The 17717-nt window shown below is 31.1% G+C and overlaps 1 protein-coding gene across 3 annotated transcripts in view; it reads left to right on the forward strand.

Annotated features, from left to right (window-relative positions):
- The window catches only part of LOC131847825 (homeobox protein abdominal-B), a 98615-nt gene that overhangs the window by 68712 nt on the left and 12186 nt on the right, over positions 1–17717 (forward strand). For all 3 annotated transcript variants that reach the window (XM_059197484.1, XM_059197486.1, XM_059197485.1), the window contains 2 exons: positions 11101–11192; positions 17256–17302. In XM_059197484.1, coding sequence (XP_059053467.1) covers positions 11182–11192; positions 17256–17302 — 58 coding nt within the window. In that variant the 5' untranslated portion in view covers positions 11101–11181. The remainder of the gene's footprint in view (positions 1–11100; positions 11193–17255; positions 17303–17717) is intronic.

Raw genomic sequence — 17717 nt, forward strand, 5'->3', positions numbered from 1 at the left:
ACACAATTTGTAAATTGAGTTGAATATTGAAAAAGGGTACAAATTTTTTGCATGATAATATGTATGAATTAGTTCAATACTTCGATAATTCGTTGTTATTGATAAACTAAATATAAATGATGAATTTTGTTTTATACATTTATAGAATTTGACGATACAAAATACTTATAAGAATAAGTTCAATATATTCTTATATTCCTAAGTAATTATATGTACTTACTGTATACTAGTGCAGTAGGTACATTTTATTAGTGCAGTGCAGTTTATTTTTTATTATCACACTTAGGTAGACATAGATACCTATTAAGTAAATTAGGCAGACGCCAACATGGAAGATTATCTATGTTTTTTTTTCACTATTTTAAATATTATATTTAAATAATCAATATATTTAATTATCAGCTAATAATTTACAATGTACCACTGTATATACTTACTATATGACATAACACCAATACTTATGAATGGAAGGCAAAGAGAAAAACAGAATCGTACGTGGGTTATTTTATTGTAGCTTCTCTGTATATATTTGGAGGATATCGCGTAGTCTGCACATGTGGCCTTTTAATTTAGAGGCACTTTGTATTCCCTCCGCGTCGATACCAATATCGAACCTTAGTTCTATTTCTGTAGGTACATTCGTCTCGTTCTACGTACTAAGTAGCAATTTATTTTTCATGAGGCCTCTTGAATAACGTTTCCAGCATAGTTACGCGAAATTTGCATTTCTTTGCATTATAATTACAATGGAGATGGACTCTGTGAGGGATTTTAAAACCCCCGCTGGGAGAGAACTTCATTCCATTGCATATTAGACAGAACTTTGGATTTTATGCGATATTTTGTTTATTTTGCGAAAGTAATGACAAGATATTGCGAGGGCGGAATTGCAAATGTTGATTATTATGTTTAAATCTCTTTATCTATATAATAATAAAGTGGATGTTATCACAAATAATATAGATTATTTTGGTATACCTATTGGAGGTTTATAGTAAGCAGCAATGTCCGTTTGCTGTCAATTCAAGTCAATCTTAAATATTTGTATTATCTAGCAGCCAGAAATTATACATACTTTATAGGTACTTTCTTCAGATACTATGTATATAATAACTCACTGTAGATATACGTACATAGAGCTCAGATTTACTATTCTAAATTATCAAAATATCCCTAGAGGTACCAAACATACGATAGTATTTTTGTAGTATCATATCGTCAGGGCTCACAAACTTCATGAATCCCAATGTCCCGGAAAATATAACAAGGCGATTTATATTCGGTCCCCGGGTCCCTAGTCGCGGAGAGCGAGCGGTTGGTTTGGTTTTCTATCGCACAAAATCTAGCTGAGGTATTCATACCGTAAAGATTGAAGGTAATACGGGTTCTATTGGAATTATTTGTAGAGTCTGCGATTTAATTTAATGAAAATGTATATATCTCTACATAGATAACCTCATCTCATTTATTAACCAAAAATACCTATATATTTTACTTAAATGACCTACTATTACCATTATTTCACAGTTCCATTTGATGTATTACTACGTGTATTTCATTTAGTTATCTGTGACTCTCCTAGAACTTTGAACTCTGCTAGACATAAAAAAAAACAATAATCAATGACAAATGTTATCAAATTTGATATTGTTTTTTCTTGTTATATAAGTCGATGCTTTTGTTACAAATATTCTTAAGTATGTACGTATAATGCCATAAGAAAATATTTTACAGTGCATAGATAAGGTATTATAGATTTGTTTAAAAATTGGATTAGATAATATCTATATAAAACATATAGTCAAAATACCTAAGCTATATTTTAAAACCCACAGTTCGTAGCTAAAAGCGTTTTCATGTTCCATGTTTAAAATTCAATCACGGAGAGCGGTTGCATCCTGACAAATGCAAGCCGCGAATGACAAGTAAGGGGGTGGTGTTGTTGGTGCCACGAACAACGAAATAATATCTAAAGCGGCTATATCTATAGCGGGGGCCGCCTTCGCCTCAAAACAAAAGGTTCGCGGTAAAGGGACGCATTATTTTTATACAGAACGATCCCTGAATAACAACGCGACGGCTTTTTCTTCGTAAAATATCTTAATAAAAACCGGAATTACGTGATTACATTCTGATCATGCGCTATCTAGCTTCCTTTTTACTAAAGCGTTAAAAGAATGTTTTTGTTGGTTTTGATTTACGTTGGTTAACTTGATGTATGACCATTTAAAAGGATATCGGGTGTTTTATGGGCTGAATAAGCGCTGCGTACCCGCACGTAGATATACATAATGCCGACGCATACCTACTCTAATGATTGAGATATTACCTCACTCCATTGACACGACTCGAGTGTGATTAGAATATGTCGATGTGTAGACATTAATTGAGACCAAATTTAAATAACTACTTTCAATCTAGGTATGGGAGCCGGGAATGGAACTTGAAATGAGGCGGCCACAAAATAAATTCTCCTTTCTTACGGGTCTTTTTATATTTCCTTACATTTGTGCATTCACTTCAAACTTAATTAGACTTTATAGAGCGTTCCTTCCCAATTTCGTTTTACTCTCGCCTGACGCACGCCGAGACTTATTCATTGGAGCAAGGGCGTGGGAGGGGTACCGTTGGTGTGCGGGGGGTGGTGGCGTGGCCCGAAATAGCAAATAAATGAGACGAAAATGTAAATGTTGCGCTTCAAAGATGAAAAGCGCGCCGCTCGCCCGTTCTTGTTAAGCTCATCGCAAATGTACCAGAATTAGGAACGCGGCTAAAATAATTTTCAGCCCAGATGTAACAAACAACGTGGTATGTATAAACATCTATAGGTAACTACGTAGGTATTATTTACATACAAGTATAAACAGACGTAGACTGCATAAACATTGGTGCGTTTATGTGCTGAAATGAGACTAAAGTTATACACATTAGTTACATTCTACGCTCGAACATAATAATAAACTCGTAACAAATCATTATAAGAATAATTTAATTTAACACCAGGGAATATATTAAATGAATTACTTAGTTTCTACATTTCCGTTTACTTATTGACTTCTCAAAGAAACAGTTTAATTCTACATTTTTCTAAATCACTGTTGTAAAGAAGACGTACCTTTTGAGCATACATCTTTCCCTATTCCCTCAGCGATTTTAGTCCTCTCCGTAGATCTTATGTGAATACGCCTTTACGCGCGGATATTCAGCAAGATAAAAGGGAATATGCGAGCTTTCCTAAACGTAAGCAGGTTTTACTACAAGAAAGAAAAATACACTTTAGGATTTTCGTTTTCTCTTTGTATCATGAAATTGAGTGGATTTAATTGTACCTATACGTATTGGGAAAGTTGTTTAAAAAAATATTGTATTATTTATACATTATTTTTTTATAGAAAAACAATTTCCTTAAATAAATCAGGTATTTGTGAATAATATTTTCTTATTCTATTGAATACTTACATGTAATTGGATTTTTGGTGAATATATTTAAATACCTACAAGTATCTAAGAATACATTGATATGTACTTATCTGATTGTCATACACAAAGTGAGTATCTATGCCCATATAATATATATTTTTACACAGGTACCTAACCTGCCCAATTCTGTAAGTCCATATACATCCTGGTTAAAAATATTACTATTCTTCTCGTGGTCTTATTTCTAATAATACTATAAAGAAAATGTGTTGCCATGATACCCACTATCTAGCTGACGCCAATATTTGTCTACTTACGAAACACACACCCCACGATATTGTTTGCCCAAATAAGTCCGTTTAATATAAGGCTGAATGTTAGTGAACATGTGTCAAAACGGATTATATTGAAACATGGCAGCGTCGGCGGGCGGCCAAGACCTTAGTATTATACTTCTAAATATAAGTACTTATATCTACCTATATTTAGATACTTATGTATGTTTATCACGTTATACTTTGTACCAAGTCGTCTGTATCTATTTGCCTAACTTCTGCTTCGGTTGAAAGGTGGATAAGGCAGTGACAGTACAAGTTCACGCCATCTTAGTTCTGCGGAATATTAAACTATGTAATATTATATTATCTGTGATTAAACTATCTAACTAATGGCGTCACATGATAACGTGATTCGTGATATCCTTGATGATTCATGAATAGGCGATGGTTACTACATACTATTGGGTAGTTAGTTATCTACATTATAAATCAAGTTACATGCTAAAAAATATGGAACTATTTATTTCATAGACATATTCTTAATGCTTTATATTTTCAGTATATATCATATTGGTAAGACCAATATTGTTGATATATGCTGAAAATATAAAGCGTCGATGAATAAAAGATGTTTGTGAAGTACTAATTATTATATGTAGGATAATTTAAAAATCCAGCACTAAAGCTACTTTATCAACTATGATGATTTCGGATTTCTTGATTAGAAACTCCTTAGAATGAGTACCTATAGACTTACGTTGATATAAAATTAGTAGATCATGTTAATTATACAATAGACATCTAAAACAACTAAACTAAAACTTTTATAATTTGAATATACTTTTTGAACTTATAGTTAGAGTTAGTATTTTGATGATATATTTTTCAATTCGAAGAACTTGTATTTACTGTACGTGTATCTACTATCATAAACAAATATTTTGTCATTAATTATTTAATATCACATTGTTAAATTAATGAGTCTTTAAGACAAACTAAAATTTTCAACTAAAATAGATAATTATTAATTTATCATATATTGAGTCGACTTATAAAAAATGAACTTGTTTTTGTTGATAAGCCTCATAAAAATTATCTCACAATACCTAACTAAATATGTTGAGTGATATATGTATACCTACACGCACACACATTTATAATAGTATAGGCAATTACATAAGACCGTATGTCCTACTCTCGGAATTTAGTAAACAGCTTTCATGTTGAATAACAATTATTATGGAAGGTATTATTAATAGGTACGTAGGTAGGTAGGATATAGGTACATTCTACATTTCTAAATTATTTTCTTGCTATACTGTGTGCTTTAATGGGATTTGGCAAGGTATTTAATTAGTTATGTGACTGCGGTCAATTCTTTACTGCGTTACCAAAATTCCCAAATTAACGAAAATGTTATGTTATGTTATGTTAATAATATAGATGTATCATCATTACATAGTATAAAATAAGGTCGCTGTCGCTGTCTGTCCTTATGTATGCTTAAATCTTTAAAACTACGCAATGGAGTTTTAAGTGGAATATCCACTTTTAATAGATTGAGTGATTCTAGAGGAATGTTTATATATATAATATACAAAAACCCGGGCGAAGCAGCGGCGAGTAGCTAGTCAAATAATAAAACATATCTAAATATTTTTTTCTTTACAGATTAACCTTTTTTTAATTATATCCAAAATTAGTAATTATCGTACCTATTGTTTACCATTCAGGAGAACTAAGATATCCTGACTCTTAGTAATTAATTTACTTATCCCAACAACCAAAACACTGCTGCGGCTGAATTAAGTAAACAGAGGTACTACTTACTAACGGAGGCTATGTTTTTCTAAGTCTACCTCGGCTATAGTGAAAGAAAACATGGGTGAAGAAATTTTTAATGCAATTAATAAATAAAATACACTTAGTATGTCGCCGTAGCTTATCTAAAAGGTTTTAATAAATAAAAGGTTTTTATACTTTGATATGTTATCTAAAGTTTGTTTCAAAATTCAGTCCTTTAATAAAGTTGTGATAATTGAAATTCATTTGATTCGATTAAAAAGGTTTTTGGATAATATGTGTTTCTGAAAATCATATCTAAATTAAACAAAAAGCATACACGAGTTGAAATATATTTTATACATATAAATATATATAAGCTGAGTAGATTAAGAATTGTGATATCACCTTAATATTTTATATGACTTTAGGTATGAGCATAGCGACCTCGCAATAAAGGCAAACATAAAGCCAGCGAAACAAAGAGATGCAGTCATCTCCGCCCCCTAAATATGATATTCAACTCCATAAACTTACTCAGATGCACATGCATGCACATGTAAGTTGGTAAGTACATACCTAATACCTCGCCATACATGCGATTGAGTAAAGAACTATTTTTAATATATATTGTGACGGAAGGACTGTATTAAAGCTGGTTTAAAATGAGACACGCTCCGAGATAAAATATGTGTATTCAGTTCGCTAGCAAAAACGTAAAGAGAAGGAATATGGCATTAGAAAACAATCGGAATATAAAAACAGAACGTCAAAATATAAAATTAAAAAATGTATCAAAAAGGTTGCCTTCGGCGACATGTATTAACAGTGAATTCTATAAAATACCTACAGTATCAATTGTATGCATATCTATAGGTAAATTTACTATACCTAGATGAAGATGTTTATAATAATGAAGTGCTATGAGCTCGTGAATACACAATACTGCGTGATACACTACTTATTTACTTTATTTCATTGTAGTTGAAGTTTCCTAAGGGATACCCTTAGGAAACTTCAATGCATAATGCATCTTGTGTAGATATACATATATAGGTATAAAGTATACACACACCATATTAGACAATCAATTTACCATTAGAAAAATCATTAGAATTCCAGACTTGACTCTACATTAGCGCTTTTACGGCGGAAGAGTGGCGAGAACCGACAATTTTTCAAAAGGCGTCGACTTAAAACTCAGATAGTGTAGTCTGACCCTATTCGTATCACGCCAGTGTGTACTACACGTTACAGAGTGCCACAGATGTCACAAAACATAGCTTTAATGTCAAGTTCAGAGTTATAAAGTTGTTTTTATTCGTAATTGTTTTCTTCGTGTCATGAACACGTTATATCTGCATGGAGATTCGTGTTTCAATTTGGGTTTCTGTTTAACCAATAATAATAAAGAGATAATAAGGTACCGGGTTATACTTATCATGAATGTCTGAGTACTGACATTATTATATTGCTTGATTATTAATGACAGTGCTTGGCCAACTCTTTGTTCTAGTGATACACTACACTGCTTTACTTTTTGATGGACGTTTTTGATATACGTTCAATACTCGCACAAGTTAAACATTTATATATAGGACTTAAATATATTTTAATTTGCGAATATTACATTAAGTAGGTATATATTTAACCAAACAAAATACCTTCAAGCATCTATATATGTCTGGTATTTATAGTAAAAGTTCTAGTCAGTCTAGGACTGGACGACAATCTTCAAAAATTGTTTATTTATCTAATTTATACCTACTTTTAAGTGGGTATTGTTTTTTAACTTCATCTTCTATTTTGAACTATATTAATTAAGTGAACGTCTCGTTTTTTTAGGTATTTACCTGTATAGCTTTCAAAAGAGATTCTATCATACGTTATGAATCAGATGTAAAGTACTTATAGCACTATGAGACAATTTTATACAAGGCTGTATATAACCTGTTCCATTACAACGCTACAAGTTATGTAGGCGTTTTGTGGATTCGAGCCAGTCGTATCTGTGAGTGCATCGCTGCATCCGCCGAGTAACGACTGGACAACGAGATCACTGATATTGTTGCATTTCCCAGAAATACACGAGTGCGTCGCACTGAATTTTTGCATAACCACGTACTTATTAGTAGGTAGGAATGTCGTTATGCCAAATGTTAACCGCCCTAATAAATTATATACATTATATGTACTTACCTTGTATTTTCATTTTATATATTTTTTATGATTTCATGTTTTTATACGAAAGAAAGTGTAGTACGTGGTAACAGTTGTTCCGTAATTTTACATATTTTATGATAACAAAAAAAGAGAAATTGGGATGACATTTGATTTGAATATCAATATATGATTCTTTTATTTGAATTCACTTGGAAAAAACAATATTTTTTTTTGTAGGTAATATACAATTAATTCTACGTGTAGTTAATACCTACCATAAATGTATTTCACTAAATATGTACCTAAGTGCACTTAACAAAGAATCTCGAATATTGTTTATTCATGAAAATGAATTAATATCGGGGCGGTAAACGAGGACGCTCACAAATCCACTCGTGAATTCATTCGAACAACGTAAATATTTTATGACCCCAGAGAAAAAATACGACAAATTACCGGGGAATATCGGGAGCAGTTTTCAATCTTATTCCTTAAGTGGTACAAACGATAAAAATAAATTTCTCGCTTGTGGGTATTTATTGCTGAGATTTCTAGAGCTTTCTCTGGGGGGTGTACGCTTATTGTATATACGCTAATGGAACTTGGAAGTGTTGATATCAAATTTTGGAATATATATAGGGATATTTTCAGTACTACTTTTTAATAGGCCTATCTATCTTTTGGCAGATATTTGTAATAACAGTTGAAAGTATACGGGACCGTATTGTAATTAGATAGTGATTAAATAAAACGACCAACAAGACTATCGTTTTCGGATCTTCAATACATACTAATTATATGACAGGTGTAAAACAAAACAATAACCATAAAATAATAGACAATATATATTACATTATAATTATATTATTGACGGCCTCGGCCTAGTGGTTTAGCCACCACCTTGGTTCCGATAGTCTCGGGTTCGATTGCTTGTACAGTACAAATATTTGTAAAAGCATGATTGTTTGTATTCGACTGAATGGTTTCTATGTATATTATGTACTTATGTATTTTAAAAAAATGCATGTACGTATTTATGTCAGGTGTCTAGTACCTGCTTAGCCTGAAACTAGATGGCGCTGTTCTGGGGTTATTGGTATAAGGAGAGTTCCTTCCCCCCGGCTATAGCCTTAATTATTTCCACCTCATCTCTCCTATATACAACATTGCATGTTCATGGAATCTAATTTTCTCCATATATACCTATATATGTATTATTCATACCATTGGGCTAATTAAACAAAATTAACTCATAAAACTAAAACATATAAAGATATAAATGTTAAAATAGTTTATATCAGACATATCAAATGAAGTTATTTTTTCTTTTTAAATAAGTCGCCGACGCTATGTCAGAGGACATATTATGGAAATGCCAATTCAGCTAATTTACAACGTTAATTAGGACGATTTGTATGCGAACTGAGCTACTACTATTTTAAGAAGGTAATAAAAATACCTATTTATTTATCTATATATATTATAAAAACGTAACTGATCGCTGTAGGTACTTAGGAGTTAAATGTATGTGAAAAAACTATTATTTAGGGACTTATTGAAACCCAATAATTGTTAGAAATTTTGTTTGTTTGTATGTGTGTATTTGTGCGCGCTAATCTTTGAACGGTTTAACCCATTTGGTTGGTTTTAAGGTTGTAACTAATATATTGTAGTACCTACGCATCACTTTTCATTTATTTGTTGTCTTATTGCAATGGGTTAACACACGAATAAGTTATACGTGTACGATAATCGCGGCCATAGCTAATATATACTATAGATTATGTAAGTGTATATCCTACTTCTATAAATATATATATATTGAAATTGTAGTGAATCTTATATATACATATAGAACGTCATCATTCTTAAGTGTTGTAAAGGAGTCATAAAATTAATAAATTCACGTGTATACAATATATTACTCAACGAATACAACTCAGTGGGTGTGCAGGAATAATTTATTTGTGTTCTAAAATATAAGATTTTTCTCCACGTATACTTTTAATATACAGGATGTAAGAATTTGTGTACTTTGTAGAAAATGAAGTAAATAGGTATTATGTAGTAATTGTTGACAAATAACCAAAATAAAAAATAAAAGAACCTATAATTTTTTTTTACATTAATATTTATTTTTACTGAAGATAACTGGATGTACCTATCTAGGTAGTTTATATGTTTGGTAGACAATTAGAAAGTCAGCTTCAATGGTAGCAGTTTCTTTATAAATTTAGAATTCCATTTTGAATTTATTTTGAAATTCACAGGAAAATTATGAAAATGTATAACATTTAATATAAAATAGAAAAATAATCTGTGCTTTGTATGATACGTGATATGCAATAACGAATTATATTATAAATATTGTGACATTTCGGATATTTCAATGTGATTCAGAATATTCATTTGAGAGAACTGAGACAATAAAATTGGAAAATATTTATTCATTGAATTTTCCGCTGAAACGAAATTAGGTGAACCTGGTACCGCTTTATAAAATATATAACACCAGTTATTCATATTGCTAAAAATAATAAAAAATATATGTTCGTACCTATTCGGCAGTAAAATTTTCAATCATTTTCAGCACCCTGTAGTACCTATATAACTCTATTTTATCATAGCTACATATATATCTGGAAAAAGAATTTTATGAATGGCAGGTAGGCATTTTCCGTGCAGTTTTATAAGATTTATAATGGAAAAGTAAATATTTTCGGTCAGAGATGCCAACAGTACGAGACCTACAAAAACGAGTCATAATACTAAGATACTAAGGATTTTAGAGTTGGTAACACTGGTTGTATTAAATAATTACAACGCCGCGCCGTTCCAGTAAATAAATTCAATTAACAAATACATAACGTGTGCCACCAAGGATAATAGTGAGAAAAAGGGTAGCTTGTTTTATTTTATTGCGTAGTTAAATTCGAAAAATGTGTTTACTTTATTTATTACTGTAATTTATGCATTTAAATTACATTGTGGGTAAAATGTAGGCGTCACTGAATGTAACATTGTTCTTTCTTAAAATTATATCGATTCAAATCGATTTTATGCATCCACAAGGCTCACTACGAAAATGTAAGACACTGATCGAAATCTTTGAAGTAGGTAATAAAAATATGTTATTTACAATGCAGTTTTTTATTATATAATTTAATAAAAAAAACATTGTAAATATTATTGTACCTTTAGGCGTACACAACCGTTATAAAACTGGAATTATTTCTTGTTGTCCTTTATTTTATAACATTCAACGGGATTTTTATGTGTAATACTTGAAATATTAGTAATTAGCTATTACAAAATGGTGTAGGCAATACCTATTGGATCTATTACAAGATTTTGATTTTGTTTCAAAATGGCTATTTTTGTAGTGTATCCACATATCTCTAGTACCTATCTACTTATTACTTTGAAAGTAAGTAATATTTGTATGGTATTGTTACAGGCTTGTTTCGAGTAAGGTTCGAGCGCGGCTCAACTCGCGGTCGACCTTACTAACAGGTGAGGCGGCGACGCCACACAGAACATGATACTAAGGTTTGAATTTCTACTTTATTTCATTATTTTTAATTTATTTAAATCCCATATATCACACTCTCCTTTTTGTTATTTAACACAAATTATTTACTATAATTTTTATTGTAATTTTGTTGAATTTAAGTAAGAATACAATAACCACAACTAACATTGCTACTTTTTTATAACGAGAGGCATTTTAATTTGTATTATCTAATAATATTTTACTTTCGATAGCACAATACTTTTTGTACAGATTAAGGTAGATAGGTAGGAATTATTTTTTAAGTAGATAGGTACTTACTTACTCATTATAATTATTACAATTCTTATATGCACTTTAATTCGTCGCCATTTATGTACCATTTTATCTCCAGCTTTATAATATAAAGTAAATTTTACATTTGTAGGTAAAGTAATATAAAAGGCACAGCTTACAAAGTATACCTGGCAACCTTCAAAATGCAGAGGGCCGTAGGCATGATATGATACTGCATAATATGTGCATTCACGACAAAACGTGCCTGAATAGCGGCGTGCAATCGCCCACGTACTCATTTACATTTTTATTGCGTGTACACTTGTGTCCGTTTAAACTTAGCTTTGGACCGCCAAAACGAAGAAAACAATACATGTATATTCCTTTTAAATACGCCAATATAAATATTTTAAATACTAAGTAGATTTTGGTAGGTATAAATTAATCGTATTAGTTCACAATTTTATGAGATATTTTTATAAGATATAACTAGTTTGCATCCGCGACGATTTAAAACAGAAAAGTAGTCGGTCCCCTTTGTACCTCAAATAGCTAACTGAGCTTATTTAAGTATGCCCAACAACCAATTGAACCGTCAAATGGGAACAAACTCATTATTATTCACATTTAGGTATTTCAAATAAATTAGGCATAGATATCTTCAAATAAAACAATATTTTGTCATAATTAATACTATAGGTATCAATTTAATTTATAAACTAAAAGACAATGTTCATTAATTCTATTAAGCATTATGATGAATCTGGAAGATCTAACCTATTTCTCTTATCTGTTTTGAACACTAAAATTTTATATGTATTTATTATGAACATAAAATAAGCACACAATATAACATAAAAATTAAAATATAAGTATACCTACACCCCAATCGCCGCCAAACACCTGTGCCTACAGACTTATGTGCGTCGGAACCCTACTTGCCCTGTCATATTAATTCAATGCCTTAATTTATGGTCCAGCAAATTATAAACCTTTTTACAAAGTTGCAACATTCTTGCGATTGTGATATTCACTGCGACGTTTTAATCTGATGGCAAAACGCTTCGAGGAATTCAAGTTTACCTATAACGACAATCAAAGGTTTTTATCCTCTGTCATCATTTTATGGTTAGTAATGGAAAGAATATGAAATTACTATTTTTATATAGATAACTAACGACCTACAATGATTGTAGGGTTCTCTAGTGCTATTAGCAGATAATGATGAATTTTTGAAAATCAAAAGTATCTAATCTTTTTTATATTCATAATATTAGTTTAGATAATTAAAACATTTATCAACTATATATATATGTACAAAGATTCTTACTTCTCATGCGTACATTATACTCATAGTCCTGAAATTTTAAAATCATCAATAATGATTATCAAATCAAATCAAATTAGCCGAAGATATCATATCTAAACAAAAAGATTAAGATAAATAGAGAAACTCCTTTTGAAGTCGTACCTACTTGTCAAGAACGAGGATTGGCTTATACTTACTACAAAATGACGATTGTTAGTTCTACAACTGTGGAGAACGTATCACAGACAGAGTTCAAATTATAGTGGAAACTTCTATCTTAAAGTTAATACACCAATATAAAGTGAACCACACATTGCCCAGTCACTTAATTTTGTTTACGTATACAGTACTACATAAATATATATACCTAATATGTTCAACCTTTATGAGAAATATAACTGCGGTTGTTAGATATATAATAAGGTTCTACCAAATTGCATTCACTATCTACTACTGGATGTAATGCTGGGCACAAAAATTGCATGTTTCGATAGTAGATATCTAATTATTTACATATTTATGAAATTATTAAAAATAAAATAACATCATATCTAAAGCCTATAAATTAGGTTTTATCTAACGTTTTCACTGTAAAGGTGCCTCTTATAACTGTGTATGTAGATATGTACATACCTGGTCTATATATGTGTACACGTTTGTACTTGCGTGCTATTAATAACGAGTTTATAGGTACATACGTATGGCTTGAACCATGTACTGTTACGTTATTAATATTTCAAATAAAAGTCTACACGTGAAATAAACTAATCAGTTATCTGTATTTATAAAAGCATAAATATGGGGTAGGTATAGACCTATATAAAGTTGACATAGGTATGTCCAATATTTATATATCTACCTATGCATTATATTTGAAATGCCTTATTGTCGTACAATTATTTCAAGTGACTAAAATTTTCGGTAGGTAGGTACCTACTTTATTTTAATATTAAAATTATTTTCTCAATACAGAAAAATAAACAGTTGCAAACTATTTGAACACAAGAAATGTCTATATATATTACTTCCCTAATACACCAATAACACAACAAGTAATATTTACATTGATATCGTCATCAGTAGGTAGGTAGTCTACGTTCATGTAAAGTTTTCACGCAAACGAGTCATAGAAATTCCGTAGACATTTTAATCCACGATCATTGTGTATCGTTCTGTCGATCAATTCCGGGCCTTACGAATCACAATAAGTGTCCTTGCCGATAAAATCAGCCTGTGAGAATGGATCGAATACTAAGTAAGTGGGACCACCGGTCGATCGATGTCTAAATAGGTGAATTTAGAATGTGTGACTGGCCACCTATAGGCCGGCACTATTTGGGAATGAGTATATAATGTAGGTACACAATTAAACTAAAATAAGTACGTACTTTCAATTTTGAACTTACTTATGAAATGAATAAAGTCGATATTACCGTAATCACATAAAAAAATAAGAATTGTTACCAAAAATAATACAAAGAAATACACCTAAAGAATACACCTTCTGTAATATTCATCCATCAGTTTTGTCGATGATTTGTAAAGTAATGTCTAATTTCATTTTAAAATTATATACAAAAATATTTATTTAATAGAAAAGTTTCCGTAACTGTTATACACACAGGTATACTTATAATTAACAACATACGTGTTAAAGATGGATCTGAAAATATTAAATACAAAATTATCGGAAAATTCCGTTAATATATTTAGGTATAACTGACAACTAAGTATAGGTATGGGATAAGTACGAAATGATAAGCAACGACCTTATTTACTACACTTATCACTTTCAGGCGTCGATAAGTAAGGTGTGTAGGTATTTATTATGTAGTGTTTGAATCTAGTGACGATCGAACCGCCGCACAATCGCAGGCGATACGTCGCTAAGTCGCAGTTAGAATTGCAAATGAATCGGCCGTTTACTCTCGTGTCGTAAACCCCGGGATATGATCCAGTCAGTTTTCGCACCATTAACCTCTCGGACCGCCTCCCACTCCCTGTTATTGTAAATATGTCGTTATACTATACAAATAACATTTCCTATGACTTGTTTGTTTGTTTTATATATGTAGGTAATATGATAAGTGTTTCATATTGTTGTATAAACCATATTAAGACATATATATAGATATGTCTTTAGAATGGTAGCAAAATACCTACTTAAGAAAATCGAATAGGGGTACCTTCTTATTCTTACCCACATTATAAGTAAAGTATAAATACTATGTGATTATGTAGTACACTATTATCTATGTTTTTATATTCTGTGCTATTCTATATACAGTTTTAGAATAAGTACATGATTTTGTTATAACAGTAGGTATATCAACAATAATTCCTCACACTAAACTCTACACATGATCCCTTATTTTTGAACGTATAATTTTAATAAGGACATTAATAACTATATAATAACTTTATTAATTAAATTAAAGCAAGCGTTGGGTATAACTTATGGGATGAAACGTTTACTATGTAAATTTTTGGGCATCCAACCGTGGGAGAGACATTCCTGTAACACGTACTTACTACTTGTGTCCAAGATAACAGAACTTGACAACTTGGTATAATGTGGCCGGACTCGGCTGTCACTACGCCCTAAATAACTACCGACTAACTTAACAAGGTCCCCAAACTTGTGTTAATAGTTAGCTTCGATTTGATTATAGAGGGTTGAGTGGGGGGAGTGGGAGATCTAATTAAACCGGTAGAAAACACACCCGGACGGCGGCCTCTGCTTTGGAATTGAGTCGTAAATGTCAAGTCGAGTGCCCTCAGCCATCGGTTCTCTGCTCCATTTACTCGTGCTTGATGAAAAAAAACATAGTTCAGTAAAGTTCGTCCGGCTTACGATTCTTGATAGGAGTTTCGAGTTAGAATGGAAATAAAGTTAGATGAACGCCGTCAAAGTTCCGAGCTATGGCTCAAGTTTCTCGGATAGATGGTCTTAGCCCCTAATCTCTAATTAAATGCACTACCTATCCACAACTTGAGTATACAGAATTGAAAGCGTAATATGAATAAACAAATGTATTTTGATAAAGAAGTAGTAACTACCAAAGAGGATAACATTTTACTTAAATACAAGTACCTAAATATAACTATGAATTTTAAAAAATTCATAAGAGATTGTATAGTATACAAATTTGTGTAGAAATTATTCTGCCTCTATTATCATTATATATAAACATGGGTCACACGCTTTTTCTTGTAGAAACAGTTCAAAATCAATCATTACTGAAGCGCATATAATTGTTAGGTAACACAAAACAGAATTTACGATCCCGAAATACGTATCCATGCCAGCCAGCAATCGTTAACGAGAAAAAAACCTTGTAAACATGTTTTTTTTCGTTCTCCAAAGTAGGTGGATGGAACGTCGCACCCCCGACTACACCCTGTAAAAAAAACCATGGCATTCGGCGCAAATCACCTATTTTATGTAAACTTCGTGACTTTCCGCCGTATCGAATGACTTAGAAAGGATTTATTTATATTCGTATCGAGGCTCGAGCTAGGAAATAAAATGGTAACTGTAGAACTTTGTCAATGAGATGATTGTGGGTGTGCCAGACTCTCTCGTCTTAAAAATAAACTCAGTAATGATCGCTTGAGACGTTTAATGTTCAGCAATGATTTAGTACGAGTTCCAGTGGCTTGTTAGTCACGTCATTATTCTGAAACATTGCGTTACCGTTTTCATGTTTATCTATTAATAAAAATTTTCACTCACTAATCATTTTAATAATAAATTACTATTGTGCAGCAAGTTGTTAAAAATACTAGTATGTAATACGAGTAAGTTATGTAGTAGTATTAGTATCTGCAAAAAAAAAACTAATAATAAATACAGATTACCTACTCATAGGTAATATGAGGTTTTCTATTATTAAAATAATAGTTGGATTGCTGCAAATGTAATACATTTGGATAAACATATTTTATTATTTAGAAGTCAGTAGAAGAATTGACAAATATTTGAGTCTTATCGAATCTAGGTATAATATTACTACCATAATTGGAAAGAAAGAAATGTAATGAAAATATTAGAAGTAGGTAAATTAGGTTATATTATATAATAATAGATAAACTACCTAAATTTATTTAATTTATAATATTCTTGTGAAAAATAGTAAATAAATATAATTTTCATACTCGAAGTTAATAATATTTCTTATAAAACTATGTTGTGTAAAATCTTGCGAATGAATGAATGAAAAGCATTAATTTTCACTCGTTGTCACAATAAGTTCCAAGAACTGTTAAACCCAGTAAAATATGTACAAAATAATATACACAACATATTAAACATACATAATAAGTAGCCACCACGTAGGTCTGCTATTAACGTATTAATTAACATGTGAAACCATGTTAATAAAGCGCGCACTCCAATAACGTTTTTACTACTTACTGATTGGACACACCTGACCCGCCACATGTAATTATGTCCCTTATTGTAAGCTATAGCTGTATATTATACTATATTATACAGGATTATAATTGTTCGCAGGTTGCCGTGCCCTTTTACGCAGACGTCGCTCGCAAGTTTACGACAAGGTGAATATAATTCTATTGACAATTTAAAAATATACCTAGTAATAAATATAAACCCGTATTTATTAGTTATCTGCACCCAGGCCCTTAGATGTAGGTATTGTCCCACATGTGGTTATATATTGTTATTAAAGTATTTATATGTATGTAATTAATGAAAAACATAGTAAAAATGAACAGCAGATAGTGTTTTCATTTCGTTTAGCAGAAAATTGAGATTAACAAGTTCATTAAAACTGAACTCAGATTTAATATAGTATTTTATTTATAACCTAATGATCTCATTGCTATCCTGAAAACTCACACTGTGACTCTTGAACTTAAATAATATAACTTTTCTTAATGGGTGCTAACAAAATATATAGAACCATAAAATATAAGTAATGTTTTCATTGATAGTATTATGTCACTTTATTTA

The sequence above is a fragment of the Achroia grisella genome, unplaced genomic scaffold (genome assembly GCF_030625045.1).
Source record: "Achroia grisella isolate CSIRO2021 unplaced genomic scaffold, CSIRO_AGI_Agris_v1 utg544, whole genome shotgun sequence".
Classification (NCBI taxonomy): Eukaryota; Metazoa; Arthropoda; class Insecta; order Lepidoptera; family Pyralidae; genus Achroia; species Achroia grisella.